Below are 21,901 nucleotides of genomic sequence, written 5' to 3'. Positions count from 1 at the left end.
AGAGGGGATTATGTGTTTGGTCACGTGCGCGTCTATGTGTCTGTCCACGGTTAATCTTGAAAACTACTGGACATATCAGCCTAAATTTTTTTTGTGCAGTTACGAGTGCATGATGAAGAACCTCTCGTAGTTGAGGGAATTAAAAACCTTCAAAAAACATGTTATCGCCATCGCCGCTCCCTCTCTTCATTCACTCTCTAGCTCGCTCGACCAATGCTGCTCTCCGTCGCTGCCCGATCTAAGTCACCTTGCGCATGTACAACTCACATCTATGGTTGAGTCGGATCGGGCAACGACAGCGTCGAAACCACAACATTATGTATTCGGGTATGAGTTTTGAAAGTAAACAAAGAAATCGATTGTATTTCGCAAGCCAGCAAATCATTCACTGCTGATCTCAGCACAAGAGAACTGGAGGAACCAAAAATAATTCGTCTTATTCACTTCGCTGCCACGCGGAAGTGCCATAGTCGCCAATGTTAAAGTCCGCTATAAAATACAATTTCAAGAGTAGGATTAATCATAGTCATAGCTGGAAATCATCTCAGTAGCTAAAATAAAACATTCCCCATGGCTGAGCTATGTTTTCTTTCCATTGTTTTATGAATGAAAGTCAATCAGCAGAGCAGCCATTCACCTTCATTGATTTTATATGATGGAAAGCCCGACAGTTAAACACATTTGAGGTCTTTGAATAAGAGCTTGGAAATTATGACAGCTTAATCTCTATCATTTCATATCAGACTTGGTTGCATTTGTGCGAGGGCCCGCCTAGGAGGCTGCGCATCCACAGACTGACAAGCATAACATTTTTATAAGTTAGATTTTTTAGCTTGAGCGCTGCATATTAACTTTTTTTCCATATTTCCCATTCAATCAACTTGGGCGCTGCACCAAAGTCTTATAAAGGCAGGAAACACACTTTTTTTCCTTTGATCCGTGTATTTCCCTTCTCTCGGTCAGGGGAAAAAAGGGGTGGTTTGTCGCCAAATTCGAACACCAGAGAAGGGGTGCTGAGTGCACTCCTCTAGTTTAAGCTATTTAATTTTCATTAAGAATTGGATTAGATGTATTCACTGTTGTGCCTGTGTTTCAAGGAAAATTCTACATGGCAATCTATGACAAAAGTAGATCACAGCATTTATTTACAATGCTGGTTGTTTTGCTAGATTTTTTTCCGACACCACAAGGGAAATGCTGGAAATAAAAAAAATCCCTTTAATTACCACTCAGGAACATCTCAGGACATTCCTTTAATATGTATAATCCATACCCTATGCCCAATGCTGTCCAAGAGATGATTAATATAAAAGACATGTCTGAAATGCCACAAAATAATACAGTTGCCAAATTCCCCACTTCTGACTCAAAACCATCCCCAACTGGATTAGTTTTGGTGTTATACTACAAATCATGTTGGGACTACAGTAATAAAAATAACATACACCTTGTCACACCACTGTGGACACATTAACTTCTCATAACAACCTTCTAAAGTTTATCAGTTTAAAAATGTACCTCTATATTGTAGATATCAACCAAGGCAGGTTGTCCTGCTGAGGGCAGATTTGGCAGAACTTGAACCAGGTGACCGCCAGGTCCAAAGCGGGCACAGCGATGGGGTATGGTGAACTTCTCTGGGGTAGCTGGACGAGGAGGAGCTAGAGGATGTACAGAGGTAGGAAAAAAGATAGAGAAAGAGTGGAGAAGAAAACAAGAGTATAAGATAACAACTAAACATACTGGTGTAATTACTAGCTGATCACACTAAACCTTCAGTAGGGTTGCTGATGAATAAGTGAACATGACCTATTACTAAAAGCACTTTGCTCTGATTTCAAAGACTAGATCCTTACGTTGTTGAGGGGCAATCCAGGTACCATCTGCAGTGTACTCAGAAGGGTAGGTGTACTGGCTGTAGTTCTGTGTGGCATCAGTCTGGTCTCGGTATTGTCTATAGGAGTAGTCCATAGCCGGGGCAGATGATGTTGCATTATACACCCCTGACACCAAATCAGGTGGACGCCTGTAGACCTGGCTCTGCACAAATGACACAAAGAAAACGGAGAGTGGGAAAAAAAAAGAAGCACACAAATGAAAGATAAAATTGCATTCAAACTTTAATGTGTTCAATCATTAAAAAAATATTCAGTGAATTAAAAAACTTGGTTTCAATCTATCAGGCCCCAATTTCCCCTTAGCTTGTGGTGGTTGACACAATTTAATTTCTGAACTGATGAGCGGATCTTCTCAAACCAATATGGTCAGTTGCCCTTTACGCTTATTGAAATTTTATGGTGTGACGTTATTAAGTAAGGGGTTTTGAGCAAAATATAACATTAAGAGTAAGGTTAATATCGCTATAGCTGTTGATTGTAAATTGTAAATTGTATATTGCAAATTGGAATGTGTGTGTACCTGTTATACTTTGTTGTTTTGCACATTTCATTTCGGAGCTCGTACCTTTTTTTCTCTTCATTTCACTGCACTCGGGACTTCTACTTGTGTGTATGTGACAAATAAAACTTGAATCGCTTGAATCTACATATAGTGCATAAGTTAATAATTCTAATCAGTGTTGAGAGCAGGTCTGCTTCAATTCAGTGAAATATCTTTGATGAGGGATGCTCTTATACAAACTTAATGACATGCTGGCTCCCACCCATCCATGTTCCCGATGAGTAATATATAGATTCTCACTCTAAAATACCACAAGTGATGGTTATATCACCTATTATGTGTTGGTAAATGTCTCCTAACAATTTCTCTGATGTCTTTTGTGAATAGGACAGCCAACATCTAAGAGAAAGACCACATGAGAGTTTGAAAACTTTGCTTTTCACTCCTTTCCACTTCCACTGTGGGAAGATGGCAGCGCGAATTCACGTTTGGAGCGGCCTCACCCAGTACCGGTGCGGGACGATGGCGGCGCGAACTTGTGTTTGCAGCGGCCTCGCCCAGTGCTGTCCATACGGTGTCTTTGTCCACATTTGCGTCTAGGTTTGTTTTGTCTTCGTTTGATGGCTGGGAGGGCTGGCGCTGGATCGGCTGGGGGAATTTGGTCTGCTGTGTCCTATGGGCCCAGGGACCACAGCCCTGACTGGAGCTGCACCCGAGGAGGTAACAGCAGGGGCAGTCTGATGAGACGTGGAAGCGGGTCAGGCTAAGCTAACTGCTATCCCATGCAGACCGGCAGTTGCGATAACACTGAGGGCAGTCTGGTGGCGGCCTTGCCTAGCGTTGACTGTGTTTTGGTGTCGTCGTGTGGAGTGTGGGGAGGTGCATCGAAGGTGTCTGGCTGGGAGAGCTGGTGTTGGATTGGCTGGAGGAGCCTGGTCTGCTGTCTCTGAAGGGCCCAGGGACCACAGCCCTGCCGGAGCTGCGCTTGAGGAGGAAACACTGAAGGCGGCCTGACAGGAAGCGGGGTAGGCTAAACTAACTGCTAGCTCATGCAGACTGGCAGTTCCGACAGTCATCCTGGCTGACATTCGTTCTCTGGACAGTGGAATTTTTGGACTGTGTTGCACTGAGTGGACTGTGTTGTTAACTGTGGGTTGTTTTTTTTTTTTTTTGCTTTGTTCACTCTGTTTTTGTATGTTATTGGTGGTGTCATTTTTGGGAATTTTGGATGTGTGTTTTTGTCTTTTGTGTCGCACTGCTGTTGGCTGGGGGAAACGGAATTTCTTTCGTGTACTTGCCTACACAAAAGAAATGAAAATAAATTGTTCCTGATTTACCGATTGGTAAGCATGTTGGCTCTCTCTCTTAAGGACATAATGACCAACATGATTTTATTCATTATTAAGTTCTACTACCTAAAGGCTTTCAAAAAGTGATGGGGACGACATGGGCCATGACAAAAAGTGGTTGGGACATGTTCCCAGCATAAATGGCGCCTATGAACATGACTATGCGTAGAAAGACCACTACTATGGTGTTCCCAAAGAAACTCAACGTTTACCCTTGTCACTGTTGGAAAGTGAAAACTTTGAAAGGCCTTTAAATTCCGCCCTCAATATTCTTCATTTTTTGGCTGCTCCCGTTAGGGGTCGCCACAGCAGATCATCCATTTCCATCTCTTTCTGCCCTCTGCATCTTCCTCTGCCACACCAATCACCTGCATGTCCTCTCTCAACACATCCATAAACCTTCACTTCGGCCTTCCTCTTTTCCTCTTGCCTGGCAGCTCCATCTTCAGAATCCTTCTCCTAATATTAATATAACCAGCTCTCTCCTCCACACATGTCCAAACCATCTCAATCTCACCTCTCTTGCATTGTCTCCAAACCGTCCAACCTGAGCTGTCCCTCTAATATACTCATTCCTAATCCTGTCGTTCTTCATCACGCCCAGTGAAAATCTTAAGCATCTTCAACTCTCCCACCTCCAGTTTTGCCTCCTGTCTTTTGGTCAGTGCCACTGTCTCCAAACCATACAACATAGCTGGTCTCATTACCATCTTGTAAACCTTCCCTTTCACTCTTGCTGGTACCCTTCTGTTGCAAATCCCTCCGTACACTCTCCTCCACCCACTCCACCCTGTCTGCAATCTCTTTTTCACCTACGTTCAGCATTCCCCATTACTTTGAACAGTTGACCCCAAGTATTTAAACTCATACACCTCTACTCCTTGCATCCTCACCATTTTCGCTGTCCTCCCTCTCATTCACACATGTATTCCATCTTGCTCCTACTGACTTTAATTCCTCTTCTCTCCAGAGCATACCTCCACCTCTCCAGGCTCTCTTCAACCTGCTCCCTAATCTCACTACAGATCACAATGTCATCTATGAATCTCAGAGTATGAACATCATCTGCAAACATCATAGTCCATGGAGACTCCTGCCTGATCTCGTCTGTCAACCTGTTCATCACCATTCAAAACAAGAAAGGGCTCAGAGCCGATCCTTGATGTAATCCCACCTCCACCTTGAACCCATCTGTCATTGCAACCGCACACCTTACCATTCTCATACTTCCCTCAGACATATCCTGAACCACTCCTACATACTTCTCTGCAACTCCCGACTTCCTCATACTATACCACATCTCCTCTCTCAGCACCTACCTTGCCGTATGCTTTCTCTAAATCCACATAGACACAATCTAACTCCTTCTGGCCTTCTCTATACTTATCCATCAACATTCTCAAAGCAAATATCGCATCTGTAGTGCTCTTTCGTGGCATGAAACCATATTGCTGCTCACTAATCATTACCTCTCCTCTTAACCTAGCTTCTATTACTCTTTCCCATATCTTCATGCTGCAGTCGATCAATTTATACCTCTGTAGTTGCTACAGTTCTGCATATTGCCCTTATTCTTGAAAATCGGTACCAGTATGCTTCTTTTCCACTCCTCAGGCATCCTCTCACTTTCTAAGATTGTGTTAAACATTCTTGTTAAAAACCTCACTGCCATCTCTCCTAAACATCTCCATGCCTCCACAGGTATGTCATTAGGACCAACTGCCTTTCCACTCTTCATCCTCTTCATAGCCGCCCTCACTTCCTCCTTGCTAAGCCACCGCACTTCCTTATTCATCATCCCCACATCATCCAATCTTCTCTCGCTCTCATTTTCTTCATTCATCAGCCCCTCAAAGTACTCCTTCCACCTTCTCAGCACACTCTCGCTTGTCGGCACATTTCCATCTCTATCCTTGATCGCCTTAACTTGCTGCACATCCTTCCCAGCTCGGTCCCTCTGTCTAGCCAATGGGGTCCTTTGCTCTGGGTCTCAGAATCTGTAATGCCCCCATATTAACTAGGCAATTCAGTGCAGGTTGACTGTAATGTAAAGGAACCAGCTAACCGACACATCATTAAATAAATAATAATACCGGCCTGCTTAAACTGTTTAGAACACACAAGCATAAGACAAATAGTGGAATTTTTAATGCTGAACTGAAAAAATTCACTTTAATGCTACACAACCATCCGGAAGGAGCATTTTAGACAACCAAATGTTAAAGAGAAAAATGTTCAGACTGAAAAATATGCCCACACACTTGTCTAAATTGAATTAAGTTTAATCGCCACCTGTATTTCAGCTCAAGGCCTTCATCAATGTTGACGTGTGGAAAGGTAGTTTTGTCTTGATGCATGCTCAGTAATCCAGGTATGAATGAATGAATGAATAATTTAGTTTGGTCAAACATTTGTGTGCATACACGACAGACAGGGAAAAAAAACACCATCGTACATATTTACATCAGTCCATTTCACACCACAAAACTCAATCAATCAATGACCGAAAAAGGAATAAACTAAAACCCAAGGCTTATTGTTGTCTATCCTATACAGTCCTTAAGTTAAGAATTTATACTATGTTGTAATCCTTAATTATTTTACATTTGGAAGATTTTCTGAAACTCAACAGCGAGCTACACAATTTCAACTCATCATTAAGACCATTCCATACCTTGACTCCCAAAACTGAAACACATCTGTATAAGTAAGTAGGTAAGAAAATCAAAGAAGGTTGAATCAGTTAATCTGGATACATTTATTGACAGATACGTTTCATCACTCAACTAAGTGACATCTTCAGACTAAACTGACTGCAGGTGTCCCCACCCCTTATAAACAATACAGTACAATACAGTGCCTAATGACTGAAACCAACGACCAGTTTCATATGCAAACACAGGTGTGACCTTTAACTAGAGTTTCAAAGGCCATGTGTACTATTCAGTGAGGATTAGGGATTGTTGCAATCACAGCATGCTGTTTATAAGGGGTGGGGATACCTGCAGTCATTTTAGACTGAAGATGTCACTTAGCTGAGTAATTAAATGTATCTGTCAATAAACGTTGTACCAAGGCATGGGCAAGAAAAACTGGAGCTGGTCCCCGGGTGCTGCACTGCAGCTGGCCACTGCTCCTAGCTACACAGCTCGGATCATTTAAATGCAGAGCATGAATTTCCCCACGGGGATTAATAAAGTATATCTTATCTAATGCGATGAAATATCTGTAATAGGAAATGGACGCTATTATCTGCTGCCATCTCTTCTACCATCCACCTTAGGACTCTAAACAAGTCCCCACAATAAAATGGCACAAGGGAAAGTTTTATAAGCGCTTGTGAATTGGTAAAAATGTAAATACATAAACAATGATGACACACTTACCTGTTGTGACTGGGAGCTGAAGCTACTTCGTCTGCTGTGATGGCTGTGTTGACTGTGGTTGCTGTGCAGACTGTGGACCGACTGTTCACTGTTGACACTGCGGCGATCAAACTCATCACCATAGGGTTCACCATGCCCACGGTAATCATCATCAAAGCTAGCATCATAACCAGGGTAGTACCTCCACTGGTCATCATAACCATCTCTTCTGTATATAAAGTAGACAGAGGATTACTTCAGCAAGTAAGTAATTATGCTTTTAACCACTTTGTAATCACCTGATGATCTTGTTAATATCACAAGAAATATTTTGAAATAATTTAATACCTTCTTCTAGACATAAAAAAAGAATAAAATCTAAAGCAAAGCTGAGATAGAAATTATCATCCTTATTTACAACACATTGGATAGGCTAATGTTGAGCATGGGCACTTGCTTTCAAGCAGATATATGTGCAGCACATCTAAAGAGCCAGACAATTTAAAAAATTTTTTTTATGAAGTCCGGTCAACAAGTACACAATACTGAGTAGAATCATTCACTTCAGCATTAACATTCTTAATCAGCATTTTAAACTGGAATTTAGAATAAGGTTATGGTCACACATGCACAAAATTGAAATTGGCAAATATTTGCCTCCCGTTGACTTCCATTCTATGTGAGCGGAGGGGCAAATAAAACATTTGCTTCCGGTGGGGAAAGAAATTTGCAGCTTCGCTTCGCGTTGAGTTCAACTTTGGTGAACTCTGACCAGCGAATCCGTAGCCTCAACTAATAGTAAAGAAGTGTGTGTGGTTGACTCCACTTGGCTGCAGTTTTCTTAGTGACCCAGGATGGAGGAAACTTTGATTGTTGCTGTGTCTAACCAGCCAGTATTGTACAACACTGCTCATGAAAACTACAAACTGCCCCACAAGAGAGATGCTACCTGGCTGGCAGTGAGTCGGGAGACAGGCACTGAACGTAAATAAATTAAAAATTTATTAATAACATCAATTAATTTTTGTATTTGTTAGCTACCTTAACTTGGCTAAGCTAGCTAACAAAATAACTTGGTACACCAATGTTCTTCCTCCGTATTTGTCGATGAAACTATTAAAACATGTACAACTGAGACAAGTGAAAACATTTATTTTCAATACAGCATATGCACAATTATCATAAACATGACAAGCTATTTTGTTCATTTGTATGCACTCAAACACTGACAAAAAGACAATTTATTGTTGAGATCTAAGCTTTAAGTCCATATGACACAATATCTACCATACCTACCATTTAATACAGAATCATCTCAATACACACTAAATAGTAGTTTGAAAACCCTAAAGAACTATATTTGAGATTATCATGTGAAGATATGAAGCAGAAGATGCTTTTTGGTGTGGGGTATATGTATCACAAAACTGAGTAAATCCAAGGCTCTCCTGTAAGGAGTTTAAGGTATTGGCTTGTCCAACAAACAATTAGAATAGGAAAGAATACAAAACTTTTTTTGTTCATGAATGTGTGTGGGTGAGTGTGTGTGTATGTCGGCCCTGTGTGATGGTCTGGCGGCCTGTCCAGGGTGTCTCCCCGCCTGCCGCCCAATGACTGCTGGGATAGCAGCATCCCCGCGACCCTGAGAGCAGGATGAGCAGTTTGGATAATGGATGGATGGATGGACATTAAAAATTGTTGTTAATTGTTTTTAATTGTCCTGTATGATTATACAGTAGAGTTGTGTATAAAGAAGTGGAAGGGACTGAGGGACACTTATTTAAAAGAGAGGAAACTGGAGAAAGAATGTAAGCGTAGTGGAAGTTCTGGAGGGCCAAAACAAAAATGGAAGTTCTATGACATCATGAGCGCAAGCTCATGATGTCATAGAACTTCCATTTTAGAGACACATGTTGCTGCGAGGGCTACTTCAAGCAAACTTTCAAAGTCCACCACCATAGCAAACTGCAGGGTCCAGTCAGCAGCTGCAGTCAGTGGCAGATGTCAGTCAGGAACTCCCATCAGCTAAAGGGTCTCGTCAGCAGTTGCAGCCAACGGCAGGTATTGGTCTTCAACTTCCAGCAGTTACAGGATCCGGTCAGCAGCCTTTGAGACTATTTGTTGCTAAAAGTGGTAAGACATTTAAGTTCAAGTTTCTTTTCAGATTAGTCATTAACGTTGACAAATGCAATACAAAATCCAATAAAGGCCAAATACTAAATGTCTTAACCCTACCTAATAGGGACCAGTTACCAGCAGCCAGTGCCAGAGACCAGTCAGCAGCAGCCAGTATCAGGAGTCAGTCATCAGCAGCCAGCGCCATGGACCAGTCACCAGCAGCCAGTGTCAGGGACCAGTCAGCAGCAGCTAGGTTCCAGTCACCATCAGCAACAACCTAAAAGAGAGAGAGAGCTTCAGCTGCAAGCGCAATTGAGGGGCAAGATACGTTTGAGCAGGAAGTTTTAAATGTCCTCACAGCAAAATCTGACACAGTTGATCATCTTGCCCTGCACCATCTGCCATTAGAAAAAAAGAAGCGAGGCTATGCTCAAGCTTGTTCATGAGGCTCAACTTTAAGAAGGCTAAAAGGGTCCATCTAATTTCTTGTGTGTTGGTTGTCTTGTGTTTCTTGTTGCTAGGCTAAATAAAAGTGAACACTGTTTAACTAAGTAGTCCTGCATACTGTTAATATGATTATATTTATCAAGTGTGACAATATCATTATTACCGAGAGTGACATGGAACCTTGACAAGAAATAGTTATAAACAATTGTCACACAATTATCACGTACAAAGCAAATTTTGCACTTTTGGATGGCTCTCAAAATATCCTTTGTGTTGGTGAGTGAGAGTGACTTCATTACCAAGACATGGTCATTCTGCCAAGGTACAGCACCGGCTGGTGAGTTGAAGAACTCCACGAAGACCTCTCTTAGAGAGAGCCTCTTGACAGGCATAATTCTTTCCAAACCTTCCAACTGGGTGGAGCGCATCTGTAGTCATCACTGGAGTCATGTGGGATTCTGAATTTGCAGGTGCCTTAATGACAATGAGTTTACCATCTATTGTACCCACACAGTGTGGAAAGGCCCATCTCTGACCAAACCCATCCGCTACTGCTGTCCACTCATCCTTCTTTGGCACAGGGATGAACTCCTCAACCAAACTAACCCAGATGGCATCTGCAACAGAGGGCACAGTGCCAGCCATAGTGGATTTGCCAGCACGGACGCTTTAGATATTGTGTGATATGAATCACCAGTGGCAAGGTATCTGTCAGACAAGAAAATAAATACAATTGTATTATTAAAACACAAGCTGAATTGAAATGAAAGAAGTGTAGTTGGTAACTAGTTATTGCATATTAACTCCCACCACCATCATCACTATAACCCTATCACATTGAAAAACTCATATTTTGTATCTCATCACCTTACCATCCTAATTCATATTATTATATTAAGACTTAATTAATCCCTGGGGGGATTTGGGTGTTACAGTAGCTGCAGGGCCACATAGAGAGAAAAAAATAGACAAATATCAAACATACAACAGTATACCTATTAAACAAATGAACAAAATGGAGTGCAAGATTCACAGGAATCTAAAGTATTCCAAATGTTCTAAAAGTTTAAAGAGTAAAGTGTCTAAGAGATGAAGTTAAAGTGTTAAGTGCAATATGCAAAGTAATTCACTTTGCAAATAGGTTTCCACTTAAGATTGTTACTAGCTATGTCTTGCTACTAAGCGTCTTTGAGTACTTTGAAAAGTGCTCTACAAATAAAATTATTATTATTACTATTATTATGTGTCACACTACTAGGAACTTCAAATCCACATTTCATTGTGCAGGTACCACTGCTGGCGTTATATGATTAGAGCTTATAGATTTCATTTGACTTGGCATTTGCTAGAAAGTAGACAAGCTAGGCTAGCTTGTGATAGCTAGCTAGCGAGCTATCACAATACTTGCTAGGTAGCTAGCAACTTAAAAGACAGCAATATTTATAGTGGTTAGTTACCGTAAACAGATGGCAAGCCGTTCAGCTGGATCGATGACTTCATGCCAAAACGTGTCTTGCCTTTGAATCTGCGCCGAAACTTTCTCCAGCAACCGATCAAACTGCTGCATATTAACCCTGAAGCACTTCCTGACGTGTGCTTCATCCTGTTGCATCTCCAAAACCAGCTGGTGGTACTCGCCATAGTCTTTCCTTGCTTTAAGGATTGGATGGATCCACCTCCTCCTGCCCACTACAACCAGTCTCCTTGTCCTCCCCTCCTCACCAACAACACCCGAAATCTTTCTCTGTACTCCAGTGTACATTTTCCAGTCGCAAAACAAACAACCGCTCATGCATGACCGACAACCATAGCCACTCAAACGGACTACAAACCAGCAAACTGATTTCCATGTACGTCACATTCTGCACTGCCCACATTCAGCACAAGATAAAAATTTTGCTTTGGCAAGCAATAGTCATTCGCCTGCATTCGCGCATGTGTGACCATAGCTTAATGCTTATTCATTAGCATTCTAAATCCTCCTACCCACTTAGAGTAATATAGTATCTAATAGTGGGAGGGATGTTATTTGAGGATTCTGATGATTATGGGGACAAAGCTGCCCGTGCTTCTGATGATCAGAAATGTCGGTATGATGAACTCTTTTTCTGTCTTCAAGAGTGCAAATAGTTTTCTCTACATACCTAGCAGGATATGACTGCTGGCTGTAGCAGTTGTCTCTGCCTGTGTAAGCGCCGTCATAGTTATAGTTACACCAGGCCTGGTCATAGTACCCTCTGTAGCGAGGGTCAAATGGTCCAGCATTGTAGCCTTCCCAAAGAAGAAGAGAAGGAAATTTGTATTGAAAAAACAAACAATGAATGTATGTGGAATGAGAAATCAATTTCACATGAATATTTACCATTAAGTGCCATTAAATACAAGCAATAAAAACAGTTGGAATTCAAATAAAACTAACATCACTATGTTACAGTGTTTCAACAATCACAGTAATCACTGTTAAAAATATCTGTTGCTCTTACCTCTATAATCGTACTGTTTGTTGTAGTAATTTGTATAATATTCATCATAGGCACTTAGGTTTGCTCTTGGATAATCGTCGGGATAGCTTTGTCTAAGGGAGAACACAAATAAAGCTTTACAGATGAAATTAAAAACTAAATGCAAACCAAGGCTATCAATAAAACAAAAAAGTGAAGAACATCGGTAATTCATACTAAATTACTACTGAAATCTCTTCTTGTTTAAATGTTGGGAAAATACACTAATAAACAAATAACTAATGATTATATAAACCACACATGCAACTGTCACACAGCCAAAATATAGCGAATATTTGGTGATATTTCACAGACCTGGAGGAGGGACCATCCGAGTAGTGACTGGCCCTTGAGCTGGGTCGATCAGACTGAGGCTCTCTGTACTGGTAGTTTGGATCTCGATAAACTGGATTAGATCCTTCATGTCTGCCATACCAAGGATCTGTTCTCTTATATGGATCATCCTGAATGATTTAAAAAAAAAAATCAAAGTTTCGCCCACTGATGGCAACACATGTTGCACAGCAAATCTAACCATGACCATTTATTCCGTGGCAGCGAATGAGTTCACACTCAAGAGAACATAATTATGCACATACATGATAATACTGCAATGCTCTGGGATCTTCAGGTGGAGGTGGGTACTGGCCAGAAGAGTAAGGCGCTCTGGGTGGGAACCTCTCTGGGTATTCTCCATAGGTGCCGCCATAGTAGCCTCCATACATCTGTCCTGGTGCTTTCACAGTAGGGCCATACCCCTGCTGGCTGCCCAAAGAAGAGGGTGGTCGTGGGGGCTCTGAAGGGGCTGGCTGGGACCCTGCTGGAAGGACTGGTATCCGATGACCAGGAGGATAAGCAGCAGCAGAAGAGGAGAAAACATTCCCTCCACTTGGTGCCTGCACTGGATGTGGATACTGGTTAGGGGGAGGTGGCGGTCTACTAACTGGAACAGGCGGAGCATCATCTTGTCGTTGCAGTGTGGCATGAGAATCTGATGCCTTCTGAAGCTCAGGTGGTGGGTGCTGGGTGTTTGGTGCTGCTGGGGAGGTGGCAAATTTAGATACAGGTGGGGCAGAGGGAGAAGCTGGGGTCTGGGCAGGCATGTCCCCTTCCACTCTTGCTCCTTGTTGAGCATCTTTGGTGACCTGCAGGTAGAATCCAGGAGCATTACTAGCCATTGGAGACCCATGTAAAGAGGGAGGATGGCCAGGAGCTTGGTTTTGGTTCTGTGATTGGTGCATAGAGAAATCAAGCAGTTCGTAATTTGAAGGTTGATTATGATTAGATGAAAGAGGGGCCACAGGTGGAGCTTGTGAATTTACAGGGAGAGCAGAATGGCAATCTCCACCCAGTGACTGGCCCCTTGACAGAGGGGGGCGGGCTGGCTCAGACAGCGGCAGAGTTGCATTCTCCGGGTTTACTTCATCCGTGTTGTCTCGGGACAGATTGAGTGGGCACTGATTAGCAACAGGAGTGAGGATCATTGGTCCAGGGGTAAATAATGGGTTTTGATTAGATGTTATGGGAAGCGGCTGAGCTATACTAGTGCCCTGCCCCTGTGAAGGTGGTCTCACAGGAGGGGTAGTCTCCCTAAGGCTACTCTGACTAGTTGCTTGATTAAGATTGCAAGGGGGAATCACACTGTAATTAGACACAGGTGGAGCAATCAAAACAGGTTGGTGAGGTGAGTCAGACACCAGCAGAGATGCATAGCCCAGCTTGCCTTGAGAGTCTGAAATTTCCCCCTCACTCACCTTTGGTGGGTTTTCTAGGTTCTCTGTATGGTGCTGGGAGTTTGGTTGGACTTTCTGGGAGGGCTGGAGGTCCAGAGGGCTGTCTTCTGGGGGTTGGATGACATCAGCACTTGGCTCTCGTAAAGGAGCGAGAACTGGGGGAGCAGCAGGGGCTAGGAGGATGTTAGTTCCCAAGCTAGAGGGGTCATGTTGAGCCCAAAGAGTAGTGGCAGGACTCTCGCATGGTCGGTTGGCTCCATATGCACGAGACGAAGGCCGAGAGTGGGAATGAGCCACAGGGTGTGTTAGGTGAGGTACTCCACCTCCAGCAACAGGACTGGCAGATAGTGGTTGGCCTTGGCCATAAATATTTTCTAGATTATCTGGGGGCTGCTCCAGGTTGCCAGGTACAGAATCTGCAACGCCCTCTGCAACCATTTTAGCTCTGTCAACTTCAGCAGGACGCACCCCAACTGCATGAGAGCGTACAGGTTCAAAAGAGCTGTTAGCACTGGCCTGGAAGATACCAATTGGTTTGGGCAGGCTCGGTGTGGGGGGCTGACTGTGATACATCTGTTCCTGAGAGCTATAGTGGGCACCCATTTCCCCAGCTGGGGAGGTGTCAATCTGCTCAAAGTAGCCCCCAGCAGTAGTAGACACGTTAGGATCATCTAAGAGACGAGGGCTCTCCTGCTGGATGAAGGTGCCCATGACTCCCTGGTGACGGCGAGAGCCTGTTCCGCTACCATGGCTGACGTTACTATAGCTGGATGACACACTAGAAGATCTCATTGGTCTTGGAATAGAATCTGGGGTTTCCAAGTTAGGACCTGCCTCATATTGATCTCCTCCATGAGCAGCAGCTGCAACAGTGCTGCTATGGGGCTCACTGGGTAACACTTCCTGGTTGGGAACATACTCAAAGTTCTCCACATGGTCAAACTGGGAATCCAAAGGTTTCTGGTTGTTTCCTTTTGAAGCATCGTTCATGTAAGATATGTTTGGATTGCCATGTGGGGGAGCACCCTGGTATTCACAAGGGGCCTCTGTGTGGGCACCAAGAGCTTGTGGAGGTGTTTGTGGGTGGTTAAGAGGCTGGAAGGATTCCTGAATACCATTCACAGCCTTCATTCCCTCTCCAGCCAGTGTTTCCTCATTCTCTACATCATTGCCTTTGAAGAACATCGACAGAGTGCCGGACTCCTGTGAGGATGGGGCAGGGCCAGGCATAGGACCAGTGGTGCTTACATGGTGAGAGCCGGCTGAATCAGGCCGGGCTTGGGCTGGACTGGTGCTGAGGCCAGTTCCCATTTGGTGGTAGCCTGAGTCATGTGGGGGATGGCTGAACCAGGAGTCTTGGGGGCCTGAGCTTTGACTAAAGTAGGTATGAGCCTGGAAGTGGGAATTATGCTGTGATGCATTCTGATCAGGCCACTGAGCACCTTGGGCCTTCTCAGGATTCTGATCAGGAACAGGTCCTTGGGTGCTGAGATTGCCAGGATGGGTTGGAGGTGTTGGTGTGTGGTGATGGGGTGAGGGTGTGTGGGGAGGGTATGTCTGGGGCTGAGGAAGGATGTTAAAATGCTGTGGTGGAGGGTCACTAGTAGGCTGGAAATAATTCTGAACTGATGGGGGGCGACTGCCATGATCAGGAGGCCACTGGGAAGAGGAGGAGGTGGGAGGCACTGGCTGGAAGGCCATGGCCTGAGGAGGCTCTCCTTGTGGATTCTGACTGAAATGTATTGGACCAAGCATGGGGGCTGAGGCCATGGGAGGGGGCCCTAGGGTAATGGATGGTGCTGGTTCTCTTGAATTGAAATAGCCCTGTTCTGTATTAGAGGATGCATATCCTGGCAGCTGTCCTGGGAAAGGAGCAAGGGACGCTGCACTCTGAGGTGTGAAAAGGCTTACTCCAGGTGTAGAGGATGGTGGCAGACCTGGTGGAGCAGCTTGTGAACCCTCCAGTGGTTGTAGTTGTGGAGGCAGCCCTGGACCAGCCTGCGAGTACATGGTGTTTGCTGTAGTTTGCATGGAGGGAGGGTTGCTATTAGACGGTGCTGAGGGACCGCCCGCTGCCAAAGGTGGAGGGACTTGTCTTCCAAAAGCAAAAGGGTCTGTCATGGGTTGGGCAGGGGGTGGCCCCATCATGGCGGTAGCTGCTGTTGCCGTATGCTTGAGGGGCCTTGACCTGCGGAAAGCATTGGGCACTCCTCCCGAGGGAGGGGGGCCAGAGGCTCCTGGAGGTCCACTCCGAGGAGCAGGCTGCATGGCTGCAAGTCTGACAGGTCCAGGGACCAAGCCACTCTGGTGATGTCACTGAAGAGATTGAATTCAAATGTAGCTGAAGGGAGAGAGACAGAGGGGGACAGAAAGAGAGGGAAGCGAGGGAGAATGAGAGAAAGGAGACAGAGTAGGGAAAAAGAGAGAGAGAGAGAGAGAGAGAGAGAGAGAGAGAGAGAGAGAGAGAGAGAGAGAGAGAGAGAGAGAGAGAGAGAGAGAGAGAGCATGGAAGGGGTTGGTAAAAAAAATCTATCTGGCTTCGGTAGACTTAACACACCTTTATTTGTTATCCTGTTGAAGTGAGCAGTACAACGTGGCAACTGTAGCATGAACAGTGATAAAGGACACACAAGTTGAAAATTTTGAATTCTACAGCAAGTGATTTGACATACCGTACAGCGATTATGATCACTGAATGAGTCATCACTGAAAACAGATCAGAAATTTTAGTAAAACGTGCTAGCTTTGTGAGCTTGACAGCTCTCACTTTACTGTAAAAATTTCATATGATCAAGTTTGGGATTTAAGCTAATTAGCTGCCTCTGTGAATGTGGCCTGAGATGTAGCTGCTAACAGTTTAACCAATACGCTTTAATAGGCTTCAGCCATGGGCCACAAATAAAGATGAAATGGTTACCAGTTTCATGATAAACCATGACAAAATTCCCAACATAAGTATTACCGCTTCAAACTTTAATTATCACTAAAACCGTGTTTGATTGGAAAAATTAATGGTAAATACTGTAGGTCAGGTGAATTGGCTATACTAAATTGTCCCTACGTGTGAATGTGTGTGTGTGTGTGTGTGTGTGTGTGTGTGTGTGTGTGTGTGTGTGTGTGTGTGTGTGTGTGTGTGTTGGCCCTGTGATGGCCTGGCGGCCTGTCCAGGGTGTCTCCCCGCCTGCCGCCCAATGACTGCTGGGATAGGCTCTAGCATCCCCGCGACCCTAAGAGCAGGATAAGCGGTTTGGATAATGGATGGATGGAAATACTGTCCAGCATCAACCAAAGTTAGTTACAGTCTCCCAGATGCAGGGCTTCTTATTCTTTTTAAGTGTTTGTTGGTGGTTGGCAAATGAGCTTAGAAGTACATTACCACCACTAACTGGACTGGGGTGTGGAACCAGGCGGGCAGGCCACTTGGGTTTGTTTTGCGTCAATGAAAACATGGTGAAAGGCTGTGGCAGTGCTCTGGCAAAAATTTATTTACATGTGGTGGTATTGTTCTTAGATGCACATTGCTTTGTTCATAATGGTTGTGTTGCCTTTATATGCACATTTGCCTAGGGAAACTTCATTAAAAAAAAAAAATTCTTTAGCAAGCTTAATCAAAGAGTTGAGCTGAACAACAGAAAACCTCCCAACAGCAATGCACGAAACAATGAGATTGCCCTTATGAGCTCTTCTGGTCAGACATGACCAGTGCTGCGAAATCTGTGAAAGACTAGATGTCATTACTTGAGCATAGAATGTGAAGAAAGGTCTTTTTGGTTTTTTGCTGTTTTCTTATCTGCAATGTGCACAAAGTGCAATTACCTCTCATGGCCAGATGGTATCATCTTTAATGCACATTTGATATGGTTTTCATATTTTTACATAAGGTATTGGCTCTGTTATCATTTCAATGTTTATGCAAACAAAACGTGCATAGTGCTGCTAATTTTATTAGTGATTAGATCTAAAACTTGGTGAAATGATTTCAGTGTGTCTATCAGTACTTTTTGAACATTTTCAGCACATTTTAACAATAGCGAGATAATACTGATAATCTTGATAATTTTAGTCACTATAATCGTGATATGAAATTTTCATACCATTTCATCACTAGCCACAAATGATCAAGGCCTCATATTTACAAGCAAAGATTTGTTTTTTTGAGGTTTTTCTGTGGTGTTTATTTTTAATGTGCTTTGCAGTTTGCAAGCAAATTAATTTATTGCTTGATGTTTAAATGTGCTCTTATGGATTGGTGAGGTTTACACAATCTCTTTACATGGAAATACTGGCACTACTTGAAGATCTAAGCCACTGTTGAAAGAACTTTGCAATAGCTGCAAAGATATATCTTGAGATGTCAAACCGAGGTCCTGACTCACTGTGGTCATTAAAAATCCCATGGCATTTATCACAAAGAGTAGGGGGCAAAATCCATAACCTGGCAAAATCCCCTCTGGCCACCTAATCAACCCCCGATGTAATTTGTTCAATTATAACTCTCTCTCAAACCTCAAGCTGATGTAAGGTGAGTGTTCTGGTGCAAAATGGCTGCCATGCATCACCCAGGTGGATGCTACCCATTCGTGGTGGTTGAAGTGAGTTTACCCCCTTTCACTGTGAAGCGCTTTGGGTGTCAAAATAAAGCGCTATATAAATGTAATCCATCATCACCATCATTATCTTCTTCTACAGTCTGCCAGTTGAGAAGAAATAGGCTTGGTGGCAGCACCTTTAAAAATCTTATTCTTTATTTTTGTGCAAATTGGGGGGGGGGGGTCAGGCTCACCCAGTTTTCCTCAAATTGATACCCAGTCATGCTACTGTATACAGAGCAACTGCATGCCATGAGGATTAGGCAGTTGTGTGTGCATACTCTTGTGTTGTGGGGGGGGGGGCTACTTGGGCCTACTACAAGGACCCATCCACTGGGGGACTACCAAAAGGTTAAACTGCCCTGAATGCCGAAGAAATCAAGAGATTTGATATAGTGATTTTTCTGAGGCTAAATCATCACTCTAGCACAACAATCCAAGACCACATTCTCCACTTCAAATCGCAGAAACAAGTACAGATGCGGACCAGCCTAAGCAACAGAAATATTTTGAAAAATGATTCATACAGTCAATTTCTGCAAGAACACAATACTGACTTTAGTCTTCTAAAGACTGAAAAACGAAGCAACACACAAATCTAAGTGCAATAATTGCCCGAGCCTTTGGCACAGATTGCAGTTAGGCTATTAGACATGAAAGCGATACTAACATCTGAACTTTGAAGATAAGAATAATGATCAAATCAGGAAGAAATGGTAATACACCTAAAACAACTCAATAACTTCAAAGATGTTCTAATTACTTGGTAAATATACTGTTCCAAACAACTACCTAGCCCTCACTAAAACGTGTTCTTTGAGGATGCAGCAGATCCAAACCTGCGACAGAGTATAACCGAGTGCAGTGCAATGCTAAGGGTCCGTTTGATTGTCCACCAGACACCCGTAATTTGCCAGAGACGGCATGACATGGGACTAAGCAGATGAAATTTCAGTTATGAGAGAAAAAGCGTACGTATACGAGCCAAGCGGATTCATATCTGCCGGACGACCACAACAAATATGAACCTAACCTGTTTTTTGAGGCGCTCTGGGTTATAGATTCATCGACAACCAGCTATCGTTCTGCCAACAAGCTCGTTAGCAAATTAGCATCTACTAAAAAACATTATCTGGCTGCAGGAAAACGATAATATACTGATTATTTTTACATATAACATGAACGCTTAGTATGTCGCCGACCGATGTCGACCATTGCGATTACGCAGCAAGTTACACATTATGCACCCAAGTAGGAAATATAATAGTGTCTAACTTGTTAGCTAGCCATCCGTATCTTCAGCGCGTTGGCCAGGAAAAAAAAACATTTTCTTAAGTCACCGGTGCGGCCGTACAAAAACAGCACTTCTAAGGAGTGTCAGCATTTCTTAAGCACTCGACCACTTACATATTGTACCGTTTAAAGCCAAACCATACATATGTCGCGGACGCGGACCATACGTCGAACATATTTTAACAGGTCAAGTGGCTGATCAGTTAACGTTAACTCAGCGCTGCTGGCTAGCACATGCTAACTACATGGGCAATAGTTCATTTTCCGTAAACCTCGCAAAAACAAAGACCTTCACATTAAAACTGTATCATCTTTAAAATACACCAAGTCTTACCGTAAGAACGTAAAATTTTAAGTGAAGAGGATATAAATAGGAAATTCTTACAAATGTGCAGAACAGTGAGACTGACGTACGGCCGCCATCTTGAATGAACACATCCTACTAGGCGACGTGTACAACAAACGTCATGATGCCAAACAACTGTTGCGTCATCACGCGGCCGGGTTGGCTGAGCACGGGGAGAAAGATAAAAAACGCCAATTCATTAAATTCTTTAAAAAGTGTAACAGCGCTAAGACTTGTTGGCAAAATTAATGGCAGCTACTATTAATGAACCATCAGCCGGTGATGTTTTTATTGTGTTATCCTTGCTCAAAGTGCATATACAATGGAGAACGAAACGTGGAATTACCTACTCTTAAGGATAGTGCACATTTTGATGTTGTAAGTGAGAACTAAAGGTGCGAGGAGGCAGCTACTAATGCTCCTGATAATACTGTGAGTGCTGATAAGATAGTTGATGAATGAGTCGAGAGGCAGAGATCTCTTGTTAATCACATCTCCCGTGCCCCATACACCGCACGGCCCCCGGAAGTGTGCTTTAGATTTTCACAATGGTCAGAACCGACCAGAACTGACAACGCTGTAACAACCCCCCCCCCATGTCACAACTGGCGACATCAGTCTGAGTCACGGTCCTACAGTCAGTAAACGGTCTTATACTTAGTCCGAGTCGAAACCCCAAGACAACAACACAACTGTAACCACAATATGAACACCACATCATTAAAACACAATTTTAAATCTAACATTAGCAGTCCCATCAGCCATTGCGCTCCCCCGGCGCAGAACCGCTGACTTTCAGAGAGACTGCCTGGTTAAAAAAACAGAAACAAACTATAAATGTGGTCAGTAATTTTATTGGTAGATCACAGAGACAATTCACACGTCAGCCAAAACATTACCACCTGCCTAATATAGTGTAGGTCCTCCTTGTGCTGCCAAAACAGAAGCATGGACTCCACAAGACCTCTGAAGGTGTCCTCTGGTATCCGGCATCAAGAAGTTAGCAGCAGATCCTTTAAATTCTGTAATTTGCGAGGTAGGGCCTCCATGGATTGGACTTGTTTTTCCAGCACATCCCACAGATGCTCAATCGGACTGGGATCTGGGAGGTTTGGAGGTCAACAAAGGCAACATCTTGAACTCTGTCATGTTTCTCAAACCATTCCTGAACAATTTTTGCAGTGTGGCAGGGTGCATTATCCTACTGAAAGAGGCCACTGCCATCAGAGAATACCGTTGCCATGAAGGGGTGTACTTGGTGTGCAGCAAGGTTGATGTAGGTGGTACGCGTCAAAGTAACACCAAAAACATGAAGGCCAGGACACACGGTTTCCCAGCAGAACATTGCTCACAGCATCACACTGCCTTATTCTCATAGTGCATCCTGGTGCCTCTCTTGCCCAGGCAAACGACTCACACGCACCGGGGCGTCCACAAGATGTAAAAAGAAAGGGTGATTCATCAGACCAGGTCACCTTCTTCTATGGCTCCAAGGTCCAGTTCTTTTCTCTTTCTTTTTCTTTTTTTAAATTCCCCCACCCCTTTCCCCCCCCAATTGTATCCGGCCAATTACCCCACTCTTCCAAGCCATCCTGGTCGCTGCTCCACCTCCTCTGCCGATACGGGGAGGGCTGCATACTACCACATACCTCCTCCGATGAATGTGGAGTCGCCAGCAGCTTCTTTTCACCTGACAGTGAGGAGTTTCGCCAAGGGGACGTAGTGCATGCGGATCACACCATTACCACCCCCCCGAACAG

General features: G+C 43.7%; 1 protein-coding gene across 5 annotated transcripts in view; it reads right to left on the bottom strand.

The window, feature by feature from the left end:
• sec16a (SEC16 homolog A, endoplasmic reticulum export factor) overlaps window positions 1–20,216 on the bottom strand; it is a 37,211-nt gene extending 16,995 nt beyond the window's left edge. For 4 of the 5 annotated variants that reach the window (XM_056290800.1, XM_056290802.1, XM_056290803.1 and 1 more), the window contains exons 1-8: window positions 20,130–20,177; window positions 12,780–16,254; window positions 12,496–12,644; window positions 12,163–12,254; window positions 11,824–11,950; window positions 7,136–7,343; window positions 1,857–2,040; window positions 1,519–1,661 (exon numbers count right to left, since the gene is read on the bottom strand). In XM_056290800.1, the coding sequence (XP_056146775.1) occupies window positions 1,519–1,661; window positions 1,857–2,040; window positions 7,136–7,343; window positions 11,824–11,950; window positions 12,163–12,254; window positions 12,496–12,644; window positions 12,780–16,181 (4,305 nt within the window). In that variant the 5' untranslated portion in view covers window positions 16,182–16,254; window positions 20,130–20,177. The other variant, XM_056290801.1, reaches the window with a different exon arrangement.
• Window positions 20,217–21,901: the final 1,685 nt, after the last annotated feature.

This window comes from Lampris incognitus, chromosome 12 (assembly GCF_029633865.1).
Source record: "Lampris incognitus isolate fLamInc1 chromosome 12, fLamInc1.hap2, whole genome shotgun sequence".
NCBI lineage: Eukaryota > Metazoa > Chordata > Actinopteri > Lampriformes > Lampridae > Lampris > Lampris incognitus.
Note: the sequence above shows the minus strand (reverse complement) of the source record. Positions and strands in the feature narration are given on the sequence as shown.